At 45.3% G+C, this 25,289-nt stretch overlaps 1 protein-coding gene across 1 annotated transcript in view; it reads left to right on the top strand.

Moving 5' to 3' along the window:
- The window catches only part of LOC120918226, an 86,611-nt gene that overhangs the window by 1,506 nt on the left and 59,816 nt on the right, over positions 1-25,289 (top strand). The window contains exons 2-7 of the mRNA XM_040329728.1: positions 8,306-8,422; positions 11,817-11,892; positions 16,076-16,232; positions 19,136-19,181; positions 19,366-19,424; positions 22,280-22,315. Of these exons, the coding sequence (XP_040185662.1) occupies positions 8,306-8,422; positions 11,817-11,892; positions 16,076-16,232; positions 19,136-19,181; positions 19,366-19,424; positions 22,280-22,315 (491 nt within the window). The remainder of the gene's footprint in view (positions 1-8,305; positions 8,423-11,816; positions 11,893-16,075; positions 16,233-19,135; positions 19,182-19,365; positions 19,425-22,279; positions 22,316-25,289) is intronic.

Below are 25,289 nucleotides of genomic sequence, written 5' to 3'. Positions count from 1 at the left end.
CTATGCAATCTGATTGGAGAATTCCCCTTTATGGTGACTATGCAATCTGATTGGAGAATTCCCCTTATGGTGACTATACAATCTGATTGGACAATCCCCTTTATGGTGACTATACAATCTGATTGGAGAATTCCCCTTCATGGTGACTATACAATCTGATTGGAGAATTCCATTTATGGTGACTATGCAATCTGATTGGAGAATTCCCCTTTATGGTGACTATACAATCTGATTGGAGAATTCCCCTTATGGTGACTATACAATCTGATTGGACAATCCCCTTTATGGTGACTATACAATCTGATTGGACAATCCCCTTCATGGTGACTATACAATCTGATTGGACAATCCCCCTTATGGTGACTATACAATCTGATTGGACAATCCCCTTTATGGTGACTATACAATATGATTGGACAATCCCCTTTATGGTGACTATACAATCTGATTGGAGAATTCCCCTTCATGGTGACTATACAATCTGATTGGAGAATTCCCCTTCATGGTGACTATACAATCTGATTGGAGAATTCCCCTTCATGGTGACTATACAATCTGATTGGACAATCCCCTTTATACTGGTCATACACAGTTGAATAAATGATCAATGTATTTTCGGATCAATCTCTTCCTATGGAATGATCAATGAATGGTGGTCAATGTGCTGCATACAGGGAAGAGGGTTTAATCAGCTCCTGTCTGGGCAAAAAAAAGTCAGCAACTACAAATACTGTATAAGTATAAGGACACTTACCTGCCCAGGGATCTGGTGATGTTGGTACCCCGAGCCAATTCTTCAATCAGGTGCAGGGGCTGGCATTGGGTAAGGGAAAATGACAGTGAAGCCTTCCAGCTCCACAGCTGGTATCCTACTGCGCATGCGCATTGTGAATGGTCCCACAGTCTTCTGTGTGTCTTCCAGAAGGCTGCGGGGATGAAGGAGGAGGGACCGAAGAGTGAGAGCAATAATTCTAGCACTAGACCTTCTCTGTAACTCTAAACTGGTAACCAGTAAAAACATTTAAAGTGTCGCCTATGGGAATTTTTAAGTACTGAAGTTTGGCGCCATTCCACGAGCGTGTGCAATTTTTAAGCGTGACATGTTAGGTATCTATTTACTTGGCGTAACTTCATCTCTCACATTATCCCTAAATATTGGGCTAACTTTACTGTTTTTTTTTTTTTAAGGATAAAACTGTTTTTTTTTTTTACGCGTTTAAAAATTGCTGCGCAAATACCACGCAACATAAAGTTGCAATGACTGCCATTGTATTCTCTAGGGTCTCTGCTAAAAAAAAAACTAATATAATGTTTCGAGGTTCTATGTATTTTTCTATCAAAAAAAATGTAGGCGAGAAATGTCAGCATTGGCCTGGTTGGCAAGTGGCTAGGCACACAGCTAACGCTTTGATTACCCCTGATATTAACCCCTTCCCAGCCAGCATCATTAGTACAGTGACAGTGCATATTTTTTAGCACTGATCACTGTATTAGTATGACTGGTCTTCAAAAATTATCAGAATTTCTGCCGCCATGTCACAGTCCTACTATAAGTTGCTGATTGCCACCATTACGAAAAAAAAAAAAAAATATATATATATATATATATATATATATATCTCATAGTTTGTAGACATGATAACTTTTGCGCAAACCAATCAATATACGCTTATTGAGATTTAAAAATGTTGCATAATACATATTGGCCTAAATTGATGAAGACTTTTCTTTTTTTTTTTTCTATTTCTTTATTGGATGCGTAAAAAATGTATATATATTTTTTCAAAATTGTTGGTCGTTTTTTGTTCATAGCGCAAAAAATAAAAGCCGCAGAGGGGATCAAATACCACCAAAAGAAAGCTCTATTTGTGGGGGGAAAAAAGGATATATATTTTTTTATTTGGGAACAATTCGTTAAAGTAACGCAGTGCCGTAGCCGTATCACAAAAATGGCCTGGTCATTAAGGAAAAGGGGGTTAAAGCTTCCGGAGGTCAAGTGGCTAGCCAGTGTTTTACTCCAGTGTGTTTTTACTATGGGAAGAGATGGAATTTATTCCCTGCTTTGCAGAGAGACACAAATTACATCCCTTTAGTCTTGTCAGAATGATGATCTGCCGTGTTCTGCTTAACGATCGGTGGGTGTCGGAGGAGATTGGGTGAACGGCTTCTGCCGTGGTGGGTGTGCCCCCTACCCAGAAGTGTCAGATCGCGTGTATACAGTATATGCGATCTGGTGCACAGCAGTGTTGCCAACCGTCAGTATTTTTACGGACAGTTCGTAAAAAACTGGCACTTTTTTCACCCGTTCATAAATGTCCGTGGTTGCGGGAATGTGCCAGTATAAATAGCTGAGATCGGTTCGGCTTGGAACTGTGCATGGAGATTAGAGGCAGGGGGTGATTGGAGGCAAGGGGTGATGGTGGCTGACGTGGCACCGCAGAGGGGGATGGAGGCAGGGGGCAATAAAGGCAGGGGAGATTGGAGGCAGGGGGTGATGGTGGCACCGCAGAGGGTGGGGGATGGAGACAGGGGTTGTTGGTGGCACCGCAGGGGACGATGGAGGCAGGGGACGATGGAGGCAGGGGGTGATTGGAGGCAGGGGGAGATTGGAGGCAGAGGGAGATTGTGGCACCGCAGAGAGGGGTGAAGGCAGGGGGTGTTGGTGGCAGAGGGGGATGGAGGCAGAGGGTGATGTGGCTAAATAATTTGCTCTTATTATATCGAAAATAACAAAAATATGTTTTTTTACCTTAAAGGGGTGTTCCAGCCAATTTTTATGTTTATTAAAAGTCAGCAGCTACAAAAAGTGTAGCTGCTGGCTTTTAATAAACATACACTTACCTGCTCCAGCATTCCAGCGACGAGCCGGCCGGGGCTCCGCTCCTCTCCCCCCCTCCCTGGCCGGCGTCTTCATTTCAACTGTGGGCACCCGGCCGTGACAGCTTTCGGCTTCACGGCCGGGCACCCACTGCGCATGCGCGAGCGGCACTGCGCATGCGCGCGCGGCCCGGCGCTGCGCCGTCTGATTGGACAGGAGATCGCCTAGGACCTGTGACGTGTCCTAGGCGATCGCCTACAGGAAGGGGCTGCTGTAGGCGATTAAGCTTAATCGCCTAACCAGCCTCTCGGCGGAAGGAGGAAGTGGGACAGGAAGTCCCACTCCTCCCAAAGCCTCCACTTCCCCCCAAAAAAAATTACATGCCAAATGTGGCATGTAAGGGGGTGAGGCGTGGGATAAGCAGAAGTTCCAATTTTGGGTGGAACTCCGCTTTAATATCTACCTTAAATCACATTGCTATTTGCCTAGCGTACTTGCTTGTAGCCTAAATACTGAAATTTGCACCTAAAAATGTAATTCAGTAACTTTTGTGAAATGCCAGTAAAAACGTGGCTGTGCCAGTAAATTTCGGGTGTCGTGCCAGAAAATTTCAATCTGGTAGGTTGGCAACACTGGTGCACAGGTGCAGCTCTGCAGCAGTAAAACTGCTATAGGGCTGACCTAAAGCGGTTAAAGTAGAACTTGAGGTACAACATTCATTGTATTTTCATTTTAGATAGAATAAGGGAGGGTTATAACCCCTGTCAGGTTTTTTCCATCTGTCTCCCATTAGGGTGATTTCCCTTCACTTCCTATCCCATAACCAAAACAGGAAGTGAGAGGAATCCTCTCCAAAGTGAGGGAACCCCTGAATTAGTGTCCCCATTGGAAGATTTCCCCTCTTTTCCTGTTCTGGTGACAACACAAAATGTAGGTTTTTCTTTCACTTTCACTCTGTGATACAGATCTGTGTTTTTCTGTCCTGCAACTCGCCCATAGCTCTGTTTCTAAACACCGCAACTTAGCTGCTGTGCAGAGAAATGAATGGCATGTCCCCCTGTGACATTTCAATACAGGTAAAACAAGGGGGAGAAAAGTAAACAGTGATCTGATTAAATACACAGGGCACTGCCGTCCAGAGCTGACACTTCCTGTATGGGGTATTACTGTACAGGAAGTGCGAACTAGCACTAACCTGTAGAAAAGAGACAACACTAAAAGCACATTGGAATAAAGGAAATGTTCATTGTGTAGCAATATGACACCCACCCAGGGCTCATGTACACTTGTGGTCGGGGGCAGTAAAAACTGGTGGTTGAGCCGCAATTGTACCACCTCTCTTAAGCTGCAATGACAGCCAGATGGGTTGTACGCATGCTGCAGACGTGATGCTTTGCTTTATGCAAAAATGATACCCGCTGTTGCATTTGCGGGCTTTACTGCTGCCTAGCGCGACCCATTCAAGTGAATGGCCCAGATTCAAGAAGCAATTGCGCCCGTGTAACCATAGGTTACACGGCGCAATTGCTTACTTGCGCCGGTGTAACGAATGCTCCTGATTCAGGAACCTCGTTACACCGACAGCAGCCTAAAATCTGCGCGGCATAAGGCTCTTATGCCACGCAGATTTTAGGCTGCATTCTTGCGTGGGCCGCTAGGGGGCGCTCCCATTGTGATCAGCGTGTAGTATGCAAATTGCATACTACCACTGATTCACAAACTTGCGCGGGCCCTGCGCAAGCCAGGTACGGAGTTTCCGTACGGCAACTTTAGCGCAAGGCTGCCCCTTCTAATGGTAGGGGCAGCAAATGCTAAAGTATAGCCGCCGCTCCCGCGACGTGAAATTTTAATTTCACGTCGTTTGCGTAAGTGATTCGTGAATGGCGCTGGACGCCATTCACGTTCACTTTGAAGCAAATGATGCCTTGCGACGTCATTTGCCGCAATGCACGTCGGAAAAGTTTCCCGACGGAGCATGCGCTGTACGCTCGGCGCGGGAGCGCGCCTAATTTAAATGATTCCCGCCCCCGGCGGGATCATTTACATTGCGCGCGCTTACGCCGGGCAATTTTGCCGGCACGCCCTCGCAATTTACGGAGCTACTGCTCCGTGAATCGAGGGCAGCGCAAAATATTTGCGGGGGCGCAGGGCAAAGTCGTTGCCCTGCTCCCCCGCAAATATCGCGCAAATGTACCTGAATCTGGGCCAATGTGTGCAGTTGCAGCGCAGGCTTAAAAGGGCTAAAAACAGGCACTCCTAGGCATGCGCAGGGGGTGTGCCAGATGTGCCTGGGCACACCCTAATCACTACGTGCAGTGCTGATCCCCCCCTACTGCCTGGGTTTCCACCTGTGTTGGCCCTCCGCAGCCCTGCAGTGCTGCTGGCTTCTCTCTCCCCCCAGCTACTGTGGGGGATGTTTGAGGATGGAGAGTGGGGGAAGGGGCTAGTAAATATGTAATTTACCAGTGCTTTCTATTTTTTTTAAATGAGCACAGTGAACACACTCACTCTGTTCATTAATAACTGAAGCATAGTAAAATGTGTTTACTATGCTTCTGTTCTTGAATGAGCAGAAAGCCACTCGGCACCTCCCATTCGATCACAGCTCCGTGCAGCTGAGACTGCAGAGAAAGTCATGTGTGTTTTGGGGTGCACGCCTATGCTGGCAGTGAAGAGGCAAAATGTAGCCACCTGTCAACTGCCCTCTGCAAAACAATCCACCATAGATCACTTTACTTTTGCGGCAGCCCCTGCCACCGCCTCTGAAAACTCGGCCTTAGTTTTGTGAAAAATTAGCTTTTTGCAAGCTTTTCTTCGCAGTCACGTATCCACACAGCCTTCCTTCAGGCAGGGCCGCCACTCCCATAAGGTAGCTTAGGCAGCCGCCTTAAGGCACTAGGATAGGGGGCGGTAAAATCCGAATCCCCAGCTACTACAGTGCTGCGGACCTTTTTTTTTCTTTTTTTTTTAAACAAGTAAAGTCGACTGTCGGCTTTCATGTGGAAGTGATAAAGGGGCTGTGAAGTCACCTATCACTTCCATGACCACTGCCGCAATGTGCCACCTTCCCTGCCCTGCCATGTTCACTGTCCCACCTGCTGACCCGATGCTGATATGACGGGTGTTGCTGGAGAGAGCGGCAGGAGCTCAGCAGACCTCCATCCTTCCTGTACATGTCACTTCTTGGCCTGGAGATGTCACGTCTTGGCCCAGAGATGTCACTTCTTGGCCTGGAGATGTCACGTCTTGGCCCGGAGATGTCACGTCTTGGATCGGAGATGTCACGTCTTGGATCGGAGATGCCACGTCTTGGATCGGAGATGCCACGTCTTGGATCGGAGATGTCACGTCTTGGATCGGAGATGTCACGTCTTGGATCGGAGATGCCACGTCTTGGATCGGAGATGCCACGTCTTGGATCGGAGATGTCACGTCTTGGATCGGAGATGTCACATCTTGGATCGGAGATGCCACGTCTTGGATCGGAGATGTCACGTCTTGGATCGGAGATGTCACGTCTTGGATCGGAGATGTCACGTCTTGGATCGGAGATGTCACGTCTTGGATCGGAGATGCCACGTCTTGGATCGGAGATGCCACGTCTTGGATCGGAGATGTCACGTCTTGGATCGGAGATGTCACATCTTGGATCGGAGATGCCACGTCTTGGATCGGAGATGCCACGTCTTGGATCGGAGATGTCACGTCTTGGATCGGAGATGCCACGTCTTGGATCGGAGATGTCACGTCTTGGATCGGAGATGTCACGTCTTGGATCGGAGATGTCACGTCTTGGATCGGAGATGTCACGTCTTGGATCGGAGATGTCACGTCTTGGATCGGAGATGCCACGTCTTGGATCGGAGATGCCACGTCTTGGATCGGAGATGTCACGTCTTGGATCGGAGATGTCACGTCTTGGATCGGAGATGCCACGTCTTGGATCGGAGATGCCACGTCTTGGATCGGAGATGTCACGTCTTCGATCGGAGATGTCACGTCTTGGATCGGAGATGTCACGTCTTGGATCGGAGATGTCACGTCTTGGATCGGAGATGCCACGTCTTGGATCGGAGATGTCACGTCTTGGATCGGAGATGTCACGTCTTGGATCGGAGATGTCACGTCTTGGATCGGAGATGTCACGTCTTGGATCGGAGATGTCACGTCTTGGATCGGAGATGCCACGTCTTGGATCGGAGATGCCACGTCTTGGATCGGAGATGTCACGTCTTGGATCGGAGATGTCACGTCTTGGATCGGAGATGTCACGTCTTGGATCGGAGATGTCATCCTCCAGGATTAGTTCTGGGTGTTCCATCAGCTGCAGTGGATCAGAGAGGAGACATCCAGGGTCTAATAAACCTTGGGTGTCTCCATAAAGAGAACCTGTCACCTATATACTATCACATGGGGGCTATTGGTCTCCTGTGTGATAGCAATAACAGTTATGTAAAAAATAAATACAATTAGAACCATAAATATATAAGGAGACATATACCATTTATTAAAAAAAAATAAAAAAATTTTTTAGACCCCCCTCCACCTACAAAAGTGCATGCATTGGGGCACCTACGTAAGAAAACAGCGCTTTCCCTATGTATGTTGTATATGAGAACAAACGCCAGAGTCATGGCAATCATTTTAGCACCAGTGTTCCTGCGTAACTCTAAACTGAAAACCTGTAGGGGCTTTTAAAGCGTTGCGGGTACACGCAATTTTAAGGTTTGACATGGCTATCCATTTACTCGGCACAACCTCATCTTTTTATATTTTATTAAAAAAAAAAAAGTAATAAATTGCATTTATGTACCCAGAAATTAACGGTATTGTATTTTTTACTGAAATGTTGTGCTAATGTCATGTAACATAACAAATTTGAACAACCGTTTTATTCTCTAGGGTGTCAGCTTTCAAAAAATAAAAATATTATTTTGGGGGTTCTAAGTAATTCTTCAGGCTTAAAATTATTTTTAAAACATGTAAACAAACATAAAAAAAAAAATGGCTCCAGGACTGTCGTTGTGGGGGGACCAAAATGCACCTTTGCCTAGGTAGGCATGCTGCTGGCAACCCCCCCCCCCCCCCCCCCGTTGTTTATCCTGATATATGTTGGACTATCTCTCACTTGTCCATTCTGTATACCTTTGATCTACTGAGCTCACCATGTCATATGGTTTTGTTTGATTGTATTTGTATTTGGATTGTTTTTGTACTCATACTTTTTCAAAAAAAGCAAACTCCTGTATTGTAAAAAAAATAAAGAAAAAAAAGAATCTACTGGCTGCTATGGTTTGGGATGGGAATGAATTGGCACTGTAGTGGTTGCATTCATTTTGCTCTAGACTGTTCTATTCATATTTTCTTTATTATTGCGATCTGATGGAAGGTTTCAGGAATTACACTGTGGAAGCTCAGCACTATTACTTGTATTGTTTAGCAGCCAATGCTTTTTCTAGATGTATAATAAATGTGTTTTCTTCACAGTGTGCGTCCTTGAACTGCAGGAGGCTGGTTCTGATCCGATCACAGATGATTCCCCGTGTGTGACTCCGCTGTGTGATGTCATTGAGATGATCCTGCGTAAAGGAATAAAGAGTAAGAGTAAGTCTAACAGATGGCCTACCTTAGAATTATCCCTTCATCCTAAAGCATAGCATTCCTGTTTATAATTTTGCCCAAGGCGCTCTCTGATTGGATGAGATGGGGTGGTGATGTCACAGTCTCCACCTTGTCCAATCAGAGAATATCTTGCATTCAATAAGAAAAATACAGGGCATTCTGTGATTGGTGCCTATGGATGCCGAATGCTGGACTTGGGAGCTCGCCCGCAAGGTAACCCCCACAAGGTTGTTGTTTTTTTTTTTTTTAAAGAGGAAGCTTTACAATCGCTTTAAAGGGTTAAATCGGTTCACACAGCAGTGGCACAAATTCGGGGGCGACTCTGCAAGTCGTCCTGAGGACGACTTCAGAGGCGATTTGCAAAACGACTTCTGTATAGAAGTCAATGGAGGTTGCCCTGAGCCGTCCCCGAAGTCGTACAAGAACCTTTTTCTAAGTCGGAGCGACTTGCGTCGCTCCTATTAGAACGGTTCCATTGCATTGAATGGGACGCGACAATGTTTTTAATAACAAACATGTTATACTTACCTCCACTGTGCAGCTCGTTTTGCACATCCTGGTCTTCTGGGGTCCCTCGGCGGCTGTCTCGGCCCCTCCCCTCAAGAACTAACCCCCGTTCTGGGAAGCTCTCTCCCATCGGGGTTAGTTCTTGCGTGCGCGCTCCAGTGATACAGCCTGCGGCTATAGCCGACTGTATCACTCGGCCCTGCCCCCCGGCACGCCTCGTCATTGATTTGATTGACAGCAACGGGAACCAATGGCTGCACTGCTATCAATCAACCAATGAATGGCACAGGACTTTCGAGGGGTCAGGTAAGTAAACGGGGGGGTGGAATAGAAAAAAGACTGCGCTAGAACCCAAATATAAGGAAAAAAAGCTGCTGGCACTCAAACAAAGTAAACAAATGTGTGGATAATTAGTGCAGCGCTAGTATATAGAAAAGGTGCACACTGAAATGCAATCATGAATAATTAACAAATATGTGAACATATAACTCCTTGTGAAAATAGTTCAGAGAAGCTCAAAGGCTTCAAGATGAGAAAATAGTCCGTGTGAAGACTAAACAAACTGAAGAAATTCCTCCCATAGGACAACTCAGGTGAGAAAACCACTTGTCTGCAGTTAATCTCCAAACTCTTCAAACATAAATAGGTAAAATACCTTTACCAAATGGGGTGGACTCATCTGTTGTACAACAGTGGGTCATATAGGCATGTGATCCCAATGGGTCTGGATCAGGGTGAGGATGGTCCCAGAAGGTCTCGGAAACCCGGATAAATCCTGGATAGGAACAATGGTCCAATCAGCTGCAATGTGGACTTTCTTTAATCAGCAGATGGATAACAGGTTTCCGTACAGGCTCCAATGGAGGGAAAAAATAGAAAGAGAGGCTCCAAATGGTGCAGATCAAACCAGGTATGGTTTATTTAAAAAAAAGGGGCATACAAAAATAGAAGAGCGATCACAATAAAAACATGTAAAAGCAATGTGGGGTGCAGTAATGCTCCCTCTACGCGTTTCGGCTCAAATGGTCTTCAACTGGGGCATATCCAGGATTTTGCTATGTTTTGCGTTTATTTATTTATTTTTTGTTTGTTTTTTGGGCAAATTTGTTGTTGGACAGATTATAAAATGCATAACGTAAATCACGGTATAAATGCACTACATGCTTTTCTGCAGCTTCTCCATTGAAGTCTATTGAACCAAAAAAAAGCACTATTTTGCAATAAAAAACGCAGGGACACAAAAATGCATTGATATGCCCCATTTCTGCTGTCAATGAGAGAAATTGTGTCACATCATTGCAATCATGCCCCATTGTTGAAGTCACTGGGAAGAATTGTGCCCTGTCATTGGGAGGAACTGTGCCCCTTCATTGTGTTGGGGTGGGGGGGGGGGGAATTATGCCCCATTGCTGGTGTCAGAGGATTAAATATTGCCCCAAGGGCCAGATAAAAGCAATTCAAGGGCCGCATCTGGCCCTCGGGCCGCAGTTTGGAGCCCACTGCCTTATGAGAAGGATTTATGGTCCATGACCACAAATTGAGTGAAAAGCGCCATGATGGTAAAATTAAGATGCATTTCCAATGACATTGTGTTTTCAGCAGGCCCGGACTGGGACAAAAAATAGGCCCGGGCAATTTAGGCTGAGCAGCCAATTTTCCAGCAACCGCCCGTTCACGAGGGCAGTTGGTGATGGGATAATCAAGCAGTCGGTTCTTCCGCACTGTAATGTAATGGGGCACTGTGATATAAAGGGGACTGCACTGTAATGATTACATTCCCCCTTTACAGTGCAGTTCCCTTTTCACCACGGTGCCCCTGTGATTACAGCCCCCCCATCACAGTGCCCCTACCAATCACTTCATGTTCTTTCATTTTTATTATTTATTTATTTTTTTTCCTTTTTTTTTCTTTTTATTATTAATTTTATAATTTTTTATTTTTATATTTTTTCACACTTTTTTATTTATCTTTATTTTTATTACTTGGGTAATTTTCTTTACTTGACATCATCCGTTTCCATGACATCAGCGGCCCCAGCCCTGGTAGCGTCCCGTTGCCTAGCTATCGCCGGCCGCAGCACGCCTGCGTGGACAGCGATCGCTGTTTTAATTGGACCCGACATGCTGCCTAGCAACCATGGATCCCTGCACTCGCACAGCACGAGTCACGCTGTTCCCTGTACAGATCTCCAGTTCCTCCTGCCTCTGCTCTGCTGATAGAAGACATCGTCGGCAGGGCAGGAGAGCCTGGAGAGGAGACACAGGCACGGCCGCACAGCGGGAGGTAAGTGGCGACCCCAGCCTGTGTTAACCCTCTCCAGGCCGCGGTTGTCGCTTACTTCCCGCTGTGCGGCACGGTCATCAACAGGCATCGGACCCCGCCCCCAAGGTTGAGCCCGGTGGCCCCAGCCCACCGGGCAAATGCCCGGTGTGCCCTATGGCCAGTGCGGGCCTGGCTTTTAGCACTAGTGGTTTATGTTAAACTGGTCATAGATGGATAGAACCTAGAATGAAAATTCTTAGGCAAAATCTTTGGAAAATGAATACGAAAATTCTTAGTTTTAGTTTGCTTCTAACGTTTGATTTTGGAATGAATGGACTTTACCAAATGGAGGCCACATCCCCTGTTGGCAATTCATTAATTTGAGAAAAAAAGTTTTATTCTGCTCCTTTGATATCTTGTCATTGCGGTTGAAAATGAATGTCGATTTGACCCCACTAATGACTAGAAAAATGAACTTTCTTAGAACATTCTTTTCCAAAGAATTTTCATTAGAAATTCTACCCATGTATGGCCAACTTTAGTAATTCTACAAATGCATAGAATGTCTAGTACGTTTCTATCTTCATACCTTTTTATTTCTTTTAGGTGGGGTCTTGGCGCTAAAGAGAAGAGATTACTGGCACTGGATAGAGGATCTTCCTCAGCAGGATTCCTGTGGCAGGTGTGAACCAAAACTGGGCATGGTTGGTAAAAATTGTCAGAGGGTGGATCAGTGGGAAATCAAAGCTTGCCATTCACTTATACTATGCCTGCTGGGTATCTGATTTGGCATTTGACCATTGATTGTAATGTACCATATACAGAGAAAACATGTAGCCATACAGCCTATACACCATCAATTCTTTTTCAGGGGGGCCGCCACTGGTTTTATTAAAGAGTAGTCATCAGATGTACATTACAGTGCAAAAACAATGAAAAGGAATTTGTCAATAACATCAAGACACAATGACCATGCAAATATAATACCCTCTGTAACACTTTAGCCTATGTTGAGCCCGAGGAACCTATCCATGATCAGATTCACCGGTGCAAGCCCCAGTACATCCAACCATGGTGCTCATATTCTGTCATATTTAACCACTTGACCACTGGGCACGTAAACCCCCTTAATAACCAGACCAATTTTCAGCTTTCGGTGCTCTCACAATTTGAATGACAATTACTCAGCCATACAACACTGTACCCAAATGAAATTTTCGTCCTTTTTTTCACACAAATAGAGCTTTCTTTTGGTGGTATTTAATCACCGTTGGGTTTTTTATTTTTTGCGCTATAAGAGAAAAAAGACTGAAAATTCTGTAAAAAATAATAATTTTTCTTTGTTTCTGTTATAAAATTTGGCAAATTTAGTATTTTTTCTTCATTCTTTTGCATAAATGTGAAAGATGAAGTTACGCCGAGTAAATAGATACCCAACATGTCACCCTTCAAAATTGCACACGCTTGTGGAATGGCGCCAAACTTTGCTACTTAAAAATCCCCATAGACGACATTGCAGGGAGGACCCGGCGGTCACGGAGACTCCCGTGTGCGCGCCCCACAGGGCGATTCTGGGAGGACGTACATTGACGCCCTCCCAGAGTTAAGCAACCGCCTTGTAGACGTATTTCGTCTATAGGGCGGTTGTTAAGTGGTTAACTGTACTTCCTCTATGTTGGTAAATACGTTTCTCCATTCTTAACACCTCACCAACATTTTTAACCCAATCCCCTATTGTTGGGAGGCTCTTCTGATTTACAGTGAACCATAATCAGTGTCCGAGCCTGGAATAGAGCTCTATGGATGGCCTTTCTGGTATGTGCTTCCCATTCATATTCTTCCAGTACATCCAACAATCAGGCTCTTGGGTCTAGTGGGAAGGATACCTTTAAATATTGAGTTGACTTTAGTCACTATGCCCCTCCAATAAGGCTCCATGCACACTGGGGCTCATAAACGGAAGTTTTTCGGAGTTTCTGAGCCAGATTCTCAAAAGAGATACGACGGCGTATCTCCAGATATGCCGTCGTATCTCTGAGTTGCGCCGTCGTATCTATGCGCCCGATTCTTAAAATCGGTTACGCATAGATTTCCCTTAGATCCGACAGGCGTAAGTCTCTTACGCCGTCGGATCGTAACTGCATATTTATGCTGGCCGCTAGGGGCGTGTACACTGATTTACGCGGCAAAATATGTAAATCAGCGAGATACGCAAATTCACGAACGTACGCCCGGCTGACGCAGTACAGTTACGCCGTTTACGTTAGGCTTTTCCCGGCGTAAAGTTACCCCTGCTATATGGTGGCGTAAGTGCGGCGTACCAATGTTAAGTATGGCCGTCGTTCCCGCGACGAAATTTGAAAATTTTACGTCGTTTGCGTAACTCGTCCATGAATGGGGCTGGACGTAATTTACGTTCACGTCAAAACCAATACGTCCTTGCGGCGGTGAAAAACGTCAATCACGTCGGGTCACAGAACATTTACATAAAACACGCCCCCCTGTTCCAAATTTGAATTAGGCGGGCTTACGCCGGCCTATTTATGCCGCCGCAACTTACGGAGCAAGTGCTTTGAGAATACAGCACTTGCCCGTCTAAGTTGCGGAGGCGTAACGTAAATAGGTTACGTTACGCCCGCACAAAGTTATGCCAAACTACGAGAATCTGGCCCTCTGTGTTGTTTTTTTTTTTTAAAAGCCCATAAACTCCCCTCTATGTTATCCTATGTGTCCATGCACTCATGGAAGTTTTTAGATGTTTATTAGCAGTGGAGTTTATGGGCTGTTTTCTGAACGCCCTAAAATCATGAGTAATTTTTCTGACAAAAAATGTCAAACGTTGATAAATGCTCAAAAACATGGCTCACCGGCGTTTTTTTATGTTTTTTGATCCATTTAAAAAAAAGGCTAAAATGCTATTGCAAAAACGTTTAAAGACTCACTGCAAAGCTACTGGCGTTTTTCTAACATTATTTTAACGTCCAGTGTGCACGGAGCCTTATGCCGCGTACGCACGATCGGAAATTCCGACAAGAAAACCGTGGATTTTGGCTCAAACTTGTGTTGCATACACACACGGTCGCACAAATCTTGTTTGAAATTCCGACCGTCAAGAACGCGGTGACGTACAAGATGTACAACGGCACTAGAAAAGGGAAGTTCAATACCAGTCGTGTTAGTAGAAGTTTGGTGAGAGACGATTCTCGCTTTTCAGTCTTCGTGCTTTTCAGTCTGTTACAGCGTGACGAATGTGCTATCTCCATTATGAACGCTAGTTTTACCAGACCGAGCGCTTCTATCTCGTACTTGATTCAGAAAATGCGTGGAATTTTGTGTGTCGGAATTGTCTACACACGATTGGAATTTCCGACAACAACTTTTGTTGTCGTAAAATTTGAGAACCAGCTCTCAAACAAATGTCCAATGGAGCCTACACATTTTCCGACAACAAGCTCACATCGAACATTTGTTGTCGGAATTTCCGATCGTGTGTATGCAGCATTAGAGGATCATTTTTGACATCTCCACAAAAGGTGGGTGAGATCCCCTGAGGCCAGAGGCTCTAATTGGTTTAAAAAAGGGTTGGCTTTGGCTTGGGGCGCAGATCACTGTGCCCTGAGCCCACCCAGTTGTGTGACCATATCAAATTAATATTTGCTATTGTCTTCCTAATTCTTCTCCCGGACGATCAGGAAGCGGGTCCCAATTGGCCGAGAGGAGATGCAGGGTGAAGCGGCCTAGGAGGAAGCGTTTTTTGCGGCCTAGATGGGGATAAGTGCGGGGCTGGTGGGCTGATGATCGAGTGACGGGGGGCGTGACCAACCTACCTAAAGACCGAGGGGAGGGGGTGGCAAGTGGGCCCCCCCCCAAAAAATGGAGCACCAGCCGCCACTGCCTAACACTAACCCTGCCTGTAATCCTAACACTGGGGTAGATTCAGGTACATTTGCCCATTTATTACGGAGGCGCAGCGCACCGTTTTGCCGCTGCGCCTCCGTAAATTTCCTGCGCTACGCTTGATTCACGGAGCAGTAGCTCCGTAAATTGCGTGGGCGCTGCTGAAAAATGCCCAGCATAAGAGCGCGCAATTTAAATGATCCCGTAGGGGGCGTGGATCATTTAAATTAGGCGCGTTCCCGCGCCGAACGTAGTGCGCATGCTCCGTCGGGAAACTTTCCCGACGTGCATTGCGGTAAATGACGTCGCAAGGACGTCATTTGCTTCAAAGTGAACGTGAATGGCGTCCAGCGCCATTCACGATTCACTTACGCAAACAACGTAATTTTCAAATTTCGCGACGCGGGAACGACGGGTATACTTAGCATTGGCTGCGCCTGCTAATAGCAGGGGCAGCCTTACGCAAAACCCGACGTACGCAAACGACGTAAACTGCGTATGCAGGGCGCGCGTACGGTTGTGAATCGGCGTTAGTATGCAATTTGCATACTCTACGCCGACCACAACGGGAACGCCACCTAGCGGCCATCGTAAGAATGCAGCCTAAGATATGACGGCATTAAGAGCCTTATGCCAGTCATATTTTAGGCTGCAGTCGGCGTAACGAGGTTCCTGAATCAGGAGCATTTGATACGCCATCACAAGTAAGCAATTGCGCTGCGCAACTATGGTTACGCAGACGCAATTGCTTTTTGAATCTACCCCACTATCTTTTAACACCAACTCTAACACGATTTGCCCGCCCCCCCCCCCCATATAATTCAACACTAATGTTCAAATTGCCTTCCCTATAGTGTTTTTGATATTCAGAATGTATGGTACAGACATTTTTGGGTTAACCGATCACCTTTGGGAGATTTGATATCCTTTTCAGGAGACATAAATTTGATGACATTCCTGTCTGATAGGCTGTCACACCTCTCCGTCATGATCCAGCATACTCTTGTCTGTACGAAGGTTCTAACTGCACAGGGAAGAGGAAGGTATTTTCTGCGACTGGCTCTCAACAGAAAGTTCATAGCGGCTGCGGTGCAGCATTTACAGCACACGCAGAGACTCCTGGAGGTAGGTTCCAGCATTGATTGTGACATTGTAGCATGGCTGTAACATATAGAGAAGGAAACTTGGAAGTATTTGCCTCTGTGATACCAAATGTTCATTAGGACAGTGCATATTCCAATGTGCGTTATCCTTTATGAGTAAGAGATCAAGAGTTCAAGTATTTTACTAACTATACCGGTTTTCTTTTTACCCTAATCACTTTTTTTCTGATCATTTTAGAAAACCAGTCAACCAGGTTCTGCATCTGCCATTTGTAACCATATTCTGTGTACAGGTCATGTCAAAGGGGATGGAGTGTGCTCCAGCTGTAATGGTTGTGGTGTGCTTGGTATATGTAATATACACTATATTACCAAAAGTATTGGGATACCTGCCTTTACACCAGGGTTCGACAAAAGCCGAGCAACCGGTCGCAATTGCGACTAGAATTATCGACCTGGCGCCCGGGGAAGGAAGCTTAGGCCTGCAGAAGGCCGCAAAGCCGCGGCCTCAATTACCTGCGTCTCTGTGCGCCCCCACCTCTCCTGCCGGTAATTGAGGCCGCGGCTTTGTGGCCTTCTGTAGGCCTAAGCTTCCTTCTGTGATCTGGCGCCATCTTGTGGTGGCCGTTGGCATGACAAGTAAACCAGCATTTCTAATGAAGCTTCCCCAGTGGTTTCACTGCCATCTCCTTCCTTCTAATTAGAACCCCCAAACATTATATATTTTTTTTATCCTAACACCCTAGAGAATAAAATGACGGTCATTGCAATACTTTCTGTCACACCTTATTTGCGCAGCGGTCTTACAATCGCACTTTTTTTGGGGAAAAATACACCTTTTTTAATAAAATAAGACAACAGTAAAGTTAGCCCAATTTTTTTTTTATATTGTGAAAGATAATGTTACACCGAGTTGATACCCAACATGTCACGCTTCAAAATTGCATCCGCTCGTGGAATGGCGACAAACTTTTACCCTTTAAAATTTCCATAGGAGACGTTTAAAAAAATCTACAGGTTGCATGTTTTGAGTTACAGAGGAGGTCTAGGGCGAGAATTATTGCTCTCGCTCTACCAATCGCGGCAATACCTCACATGTGTGGTTTGAACACCGTTTACATATACGGGCGCTACTGCACGCGAGCTCTCCGGGACTGGGTTATGTTTTCTGGCTCCTGTTAAAAAAAGGGGGGGATAGGGTTTTCTGGCTCCTAACTTTTTTAGCTGGCTCCTAGATTCCAAGCAAATTTGTCAAAACCCTGCTTTACACACACATGAACTTTAATGGCATCCCAGTCTTGGTCTGTAAGGTTCAATATTGAATTGGCCCACTCTTTGCAGCTTCAACTCCTCTGGAAAGGCTGTCCACAAGGTTTAGGAGTGTGTCTATGGAAATGTTTGACCATTCTTCCAGAAGCGCATTTGTGAAGTCAGGACAATAAGGCCTGCCTCGCAGTTTCTGCTCTAATTCATCACAAAGCTGTTCTATTGGGTTGAGGAAAGGACTCTGTGCAGGCCAGTCAAATTTCTCTACCCCAAACTGGCTCATCCATGTCTTTATGGACCTTGATGTTCACTAATTCAAATCATTTGGTGGAAGGGGGATTATGGTGTGGGTTTGTTATTTAAGGGGTTGGGCCTGGCCCCTTAGTTCCAGTGAAAGGAACGCTTAAGGCGTCGGCATACCAAGATATTTTGGACAATTTCATGCTCCCAAATTTGTGGGAACAGTTTGGGGACGGCCCCTTCCTGTTCCAACATGACTGCGCACCAGTGTACAAAGCAAGGTCCATAAAGACATGGATGAGTGAGTTTGGGGTGGAGGAACTTGATTGGCCTGCAGAGTCCTGACCTCAACCTGATAGAACACCTTTTAGAGTGCATGCTGCAAGCCAGGCCTTCTCTCTCACATCAGTGCCTGACCTCACAAATGCACTTCTGGAATAATGGTCAAACATTCCCATAGACGAACTGCGGACGGCCTTTCCAGAAGGGTTGAAGCTGTTATAGGTGCAAAGGGTGAGCCAATTCACTATTGAACCCTACGGACTAAGGGGCAGATCCACAAAAGAATTACGCAGGCCGCTAGGTGGCGTTTCCGTCGCTTTCTGCGTCGAGTATGCAAATTAGCTAGTTACGGCGATCCACGAACGTACGTCCGTCCGGCGCTTTTTTTACGTCGTTTGCATTCGGCTTTTTCCGGCGTATAGTTACCCCTGCTATATGGTGGCATACTCAATGTTAAGTATGGCCGTCGTTCCCGCCTCGAATTTTGAATTTTTTACGTCGTTTGCGTAAGTCGTTCGCGAATAGGGATTTGCGTAGGATGACGTCACCGTCGTAAGCATTAGCTTGTTCCGGTTTAATTTCGAGCATGCGCACTGGGATACCCCCACGGACGGCGCATGCGCCGTTAAATAAAAACATTGTTTACGTCGGGTCACAACGGATTTACATAAAACACGCCCCCATCACATCCATTTGAATTCCGCGCCCTTGCGCCGCCAAAGATACACTAAATTACGGCGCAAATTTTTTGAGGATTCCAAAAAAAAAAAAAGTTACAGCGGCGTAGTGTATCTTAGATACGCTACGCCCGACGCAATAATGCGCCGATGTACGTGGATCTGCCCCTAAGACTGGGATGCCATTAAAGTTCACATGTGTGTGTAAAGGCAGGTGTCCCAATACTTTTGGTAATATAGTGTATGTGATTTAAAGCTGAGCAGATCTAAAAGACCTGAATTAATGAAGATAATTATTCATTTATCATTACATTTTTTGTTTTGATATCAGCCTCCTGCTGTGTATCTTTAGTGTGTTTATCTCCTTAGAGTTTAGCTTTGTTTTTGCTGGGTGGCTCTCCATTACTTTGCACTGCATATTCCTCGCCATGTCCTCTGTACTGACATTCCTTTCTTTCAGTGGTATGACCCGCTCTTCTCTGTGCTTGGAAATGAGGAACATTTAGGTAATGTGAAGCCTTTTCTTCGGCGAGCCTTTATAATACATGATGATGGTATATTACTTTATTCCTAGTATGCAGCCCATTTGCCAGTCAGCTCGGGTTTTGTACATTTCATCTCCTCTGTACATTTCAGACACAAAATTCCCAAAATCTAAAATAACCGAGAGAAACAAATTTTGTCTTCCAGAACCCTTCCTGTCTTTGCTCCTGGTTGTGTCTCAAAGCAATTTTGCTCTAGATCTTCAGGTAAGTTGAGATCCCGTACACCTACCTGCATAAAGCATTGACAACATTTTTTAACAGTTTTCAGTGGTGAATGTGAAGCTCAATCTAAAATTTTTGTAAGCAAATTTCTATTTTTGCCCATTCAAAGGAAAGCAACAGGTTTGTGATGCCGCGTACACGATCGTTTTTCAGCATGAAAGAAAACGTTGTTTTTCACAACGTTTTCCCAACTTCATCATTAAAACGACGTTGCCCACACACCATCGTTTTTAAAAAAAAATTATCTAGCAAAGCGCGGTGACGTAGAACACGTACGACGGCACTTTAAAGGGGAAGTTCCATTCGCCTTTGGGCTGCTTTAACTGATTCCGTGTTAGTAAAAGACGATTCGCGCTTTTTTGTCTGTTGCAGCATGACGAATGTGCTTACTCCATTATGAACGGTAGTTTTACCAGAACGAGCGCTCCCGTCTCATGACTTGCTTCTGAGCATGCGCTGTTTTTTTACGTCGTTTTAGCCCACACACGATCATTTTTTACAACCCGAGAAAACAACATTTTTTAAAACTACGTTAAAAAATGCAGCATGTTCGAAAAAAAATTTGGTAGTTTTTCAGAAACTGAAAAACGATGTGCACACAATCATTTTAAATGACGTTTTTTTAAAAACAACGTTTTATTCATGCTGAAAAATGATTGTGTGTACGCGGCATTATATTCTCTTTCTCAACAGCAGCACCTACCCCCCCGCCCCCCCCCCCCAGGGCCGGGACAAGGGGTGGGCAGGAGGGAAGGCTGCCCTGGGCACTTTGGTATCATGTGAGGGTGCTGTAAGGAGATTGGGGGGAGGGGATATGTGTTGGAAGGGGGAATTTAGGGGGTAAGAATTGTTCTAGGAGCGGAAATTTGGGTGTGTGTGCTAGGAGTGGTGATTCAGGGGGATCTGTGTTGAAAGAGGGGATGGGGGAAGAGCATTTGTGCTAGGAGGGGGGATTGGGAGTTTTTGTGCTAGAAGAGGTAATATGGTGGGGGATTGTGCTAGTGGGAGGTCATTTTTTTGGGTGGGGGTGGAATTTGTGCTAGGAAGGGAAAGCAATTTGGGAAGAGGATGTGAACTTGGAGGGGAAATTTTAGGGGTAGAGGATTTGTGCTAGGAAGAGTGACTGTTTTTTTTGGGGGGGGGGGGGGAGGGTGATTTGGGAGAGCAAAGGTTTGTTCTGGTTGTCAGGATTTCAGAAGTGGGGCAGATTTGTACTAGGAAGAGGGAGGATTTATGCTTGGGGGGGGGGGGGATAATCATGCAGATCAGTGCTTTTTTTTTGGAGGGGGGGGGGGATTTTTGACACAATGTCCATGCATCTTGGGGAAGGGGGGGGGGTGCAGTTTGCTCTGGGCTCTAGATGACCTTGTCCCGGCACTGCCTACCCCCCTCAGATCTGAAAATACCTGGTATATATGGGTATGGGGGAGCATGTGGCAGCTCTGGGCCAATCCTGAATCGTCAGGAAAGTCACATGGGGGAGAGTCCATGGCCCCATGACTCTTGGCCTACACAGGGCCATTTCACCTGCTGCCAGCAGCCAAATAGAGGGATGGTGGAAGAAGTAAAGGTGAGTATGTGCCGCTGTGGAGAGGATTATAGGTATCCTGTGGTATTACTCTGCATGGGAAAGGGCAGACTCACTTGGTTACTGTGGGGAAGATTGCCTGTCCAGTATTCTAGTTATCTGTGTATCCATTGGGGACATTTCTGCCCCCCTCCCCGGGTTTGTGATGGGTTTTTTTTTTTTTTTGGAGTGGGGTTTTCCCCTCAGTCTCGAAGGGTCTGGTATGGTCAGATCAAAGTTGGATCCCATTCGTTGAAGCTGCATGGAAGTCAGACATGAAGTCGCAGGGCAAAGTCAGATCAGAAGTCGCAAGACTTAAGACTTTCGGCTCTAAGCAGTGATTACCGTATTTATCGGCGTATAACACGCACCCGAACTTTAGGAGGGAAGTTTCAGGAAAAAAACTTTCCACAGACCCCTGCGTATAACACGCAGGGACAGTTTACCCTCTATTTTCAGGGTAAAAAAGTGAGTGTTATACGCCAATAAATACCACCAAAAGAAAGCTCTATTTGTGTGAAGAAAATTATAAAATAAATTGTTTGGGTACAGAGTTACATGACTGCGCAATTGTCATTCAAAGTGCGACATCGCTGAAAATGGCCTGGGCAGGAAGGGGGTGTAAGTGCCCTGTAGGCAAGTGGTTAAATGTAAGGACTCATTCTTGCCGGTACTTAGAATCTTTAATATTTGCAAACAAAATGAAGGTTTTCTATTTAGAATAATAAGCTATCAGGTTAGTAAAACAGCGATATCAGAACCGATCCAATCATACAGTTTGTAGTGTACATAGATTTACAAAACAGTGGGATAAAGGAATATTCCTGATTTTTTTTTTTCTCATGGTTACTGTGAAATTGTGTGAATGCATCAATGGAGTGCATGTTATCTCAGCTTGGATTCATTGAACGAGTTTACCAAAAATGTAAATATTGCAGAATATACAGCCTCGTGCTACAAAACTAAGCTCCATTTCATGCTGAAAAACAAAATCAATTAGTTATGTATCTTAAATAGATCGATTTTTACTCTAAAAGGATTTTATTAAAATACATTTTATAAAAATCTAAAAAATCGGATTTAAATAAAAATGAAAATCTGATATTTTTTTTAAATCATCGATTGAATATACATATCTGTTGAATATACAGGGCTTTATCTACTAAATTGTGCTTTATTTGACCAATAATTCTGGGAGTATGCATACATAATCTTGTCATTGCTGGCTATCTTGGTAATTAAAGGCACATTTCTGGTATTTTTCTTTCAGAATTCCAGCTTCCTTGATGAGAGCTGGCTTATACCGGTAAATATTATCCTTGCTGATTTATGTAGAATGTCTTCCATGGTGGTGGCTTTAGATTTTTCTGTTAAAAAGTATTTAATCGCTGTATTGCTAACCCTAAGTTTCCATGCTAAATTAAAGTTCACCTTAAAAATAATAATAAATGCGCAGATAAAAAAAAATAAATGTGCATTTTAATTTTCTTTTGTTAGGAGCCTTCAAAGCATTGGACCCACAGTCAGATTGAGGGTACAATGCCAGGCTCCTGCAGACTGTCAGTAGAGCTGTCTGTGCATGCCTCCGATACAGGCAGGGAGGTCAATGAACTACTGGTGGTGGCAGCACTGTGTGGCAATCGGGCTCTTTTACATTGCACAATACCCTTGTACTAACATGTTTCAGGCACTTGGACTCCCGTCCTGTATTCGTGTCCTCACTCTGGATGATAGAGCACATTTCAACAGCGGCATTGTCAGTCTGGGGGGGAGGGGAGTGTTAGATGTGCCAGTGTTGCCAACCTACCAGATTGAAATTTTCTGTCACGACACCCGAAATTTACTGGCGCAGCCAGGTTTTTACTGGCATTTCACAAAAGTTACTAGATTTAAATTTTTAGGTGCAAATCTCAGTATTTAGGCTACAAACAAGTACGCTAGGCAAATAGCAATGTGATTTAAGGTAGATATTAAGGTAAAAAAACATATTTTTGTTATTTTCGGTATAATAAGAGCAAATTATTTAGTCACATCACCCCCTGCCTCCATCCCCCTCTGCCACCAACACCCCCTGCCTTCACCCCTCTCTGCAGTGCCACAATCTCCCCCTACCTTCATCGTCCCCTGCCTCCAATCTCCCCCAAGCCCCCTGCCTCCAATCACCCCCTGCCTCCATCCCCCTCTGCCACCAACACCCCCTGCCTTTACCCCTCTCTGCGGTGCCACAATCTCCCCCTGCCTCCAATCTCCCCCAAGCCCCCTGCCTCCAATCACCCCCTGCCTCCATCCCCCTTTGCGGTGCCACCAACAACCCCTGTCTCCATCCCCCACCCTCTGCGGTGCCACCACCCCCCTCTGTGGTGCCACCATCACCCCCTGCTTCCAATCTCCCCTGCCTTTATTGCCCCCTGCCTCCATCCCCCTCTGCGGTGCCACCACCACCCCTTGCCTCCAATCACCCCCTGCCTCTAATCTCCATGCGCAGTTCCAAGCTGAACCGATCTCGGCTATATTTACTGGCACATTCACGCAACCACGGACATTTACGAACGGGCGAAAAAAGTGCCAGTTTTTACGAACTGTCCGTAAAAATACGGACAGTTGGCAACACTGAGATGTACTAGCAGATTCACTAAGAAATTGAATCTGAACTCCAGCTAATACATTATACAGTGGTACCTTGGATTACGAACATAATCCGTTCCAGAAGAATGCTCGTAATCCAAAGCATTCGCATATCAAAGCGAGTTTCCCCATAGAAGTCAATGGAAACGAAAATAATTTGTTCCGCATTGACTTCTATGGCATGCAATATCGCATGTGGCCAGAGGTGGGGGGCGCCAGAGAGCTTTGGAAATACTCGGAAAGGCTCGGGAACAGCTCGGCTGAACTCGGGAACGGAGTATTTCCGAGTTTTCTCAAGTATTTCCGAACTGCTCCGCTCGGTTCCGGCGCCCCCGCACCTCTGGCAAAATGCAGTACTGCACACCGCTGTGGCTTGAATCCTGCTCATTTTGCGAGACAACACTCGCAAACCGAGTCAGGATTGATTTATTTATTTTTTTAAATGCTCGTATTGCGAAACGCTTGTTAAGCGTGTTACTCGCAATCCGAGGTTTCACTGTAATCAGTTACAGCAAACTGTTTTTGTATACATGTTTTACATAAATAATATTTTAAAGCACCCCTGCCAGTGTTAAATGGTTTGTCTCATCCCTGTAACTGTTGGAGCACGTGTTCTTTTGAAAAACATCAGACTTATTGGCCAGATCACCAGATAAAAATAGAAGAAAACGAATGCACCTGTCACAACTAAGTATTAGTCCGCTACAATATAATGTTTGCTTTCAGTTTAATACCACTTTAAATGCAGGCCATGGCGAGGAGCTTGTGGTGTCCCTCATTCTGTGCATAATGCTGCTAAGTGCACTTGATTGGTGACGAGGCTGGTCACATGACTTTAACAGGTCATGTGGCTGTGCTTTCCTCCGAACGTGTACCAACATATTTGTGCTTTATATTGTGCATTCTATAATAAGAATAAAAACAAATAAAAATGTGAATACCTGTCAGTGTTTGACGGTTAGGTAGAAGTCAGTGATTTTGAACTGATTTAATGATGCACACCTTCATTTGCAATAGCTGATTTTGATCAGGTCATCACCGTGACTTGGCCCCAGTCAATATAAACCAGTTTATTTTATTAATTTACATAATGCTAAAAATTCTCAAATGCTGTAGGCCTCATGCACACTGGACTTGTTTTAATGCTGCTCTTAGGGGCTCTTTTTTTTTACCCTGCCTCTAAACACCCCTCCATGTTAGCCTATGTGTCCGCTATTTATAACGCCAAAGCGAATCAGTGTACTCGGACATCTCAAGTCTCCTGCTAGGTGCGGGAGACTTCGCGATCTCCCAGGATAGATTGCTGCGGCGGGGAACAGCTGTGAACACTGATTTCTGTCCCCCAGACGTCTCTGCAAACACAGCTTCCGCCCCCAGCATCCCCTACAACACTAAAGAACAATCTGTCCTTGTAATTAGGGCTTCGGCTGGCGGCCATTTTGTGGTGGACCAAATTGCATTGATTTTAATGGGAGAATTCTCAAATGCTAGAGAACAAACGTTCTTCTTGTGTTGAGTCTCTGGCCAGGCGCCACCATTTTCCGAGAAAAAAAAAAACACGTCCTTACAACATAGGACAATATAAAGTGTTTACTCTGCTCAGTTTATAAATGAACAGGAGTCTCTTTCTCCTGTTCATTCATCTTTAGTGCTGA

Source organism: Rana temporaria, chromosome 12 (genome assembly GCF_905171775.1).
Source record: "Rana temporaria chromosome 12, aRanTem1.1, whole genome shotgun sequence".
In the NCBI taxonomy this organism is placed as follows: Eukaryota; Metazoa; Chordata; class Amphibia; order Anura; family Ranidae; genus Rana; species Rana temporaria.
This window is presented reverse-complemented; position numbering and strand designations above follow the sequence as displayed.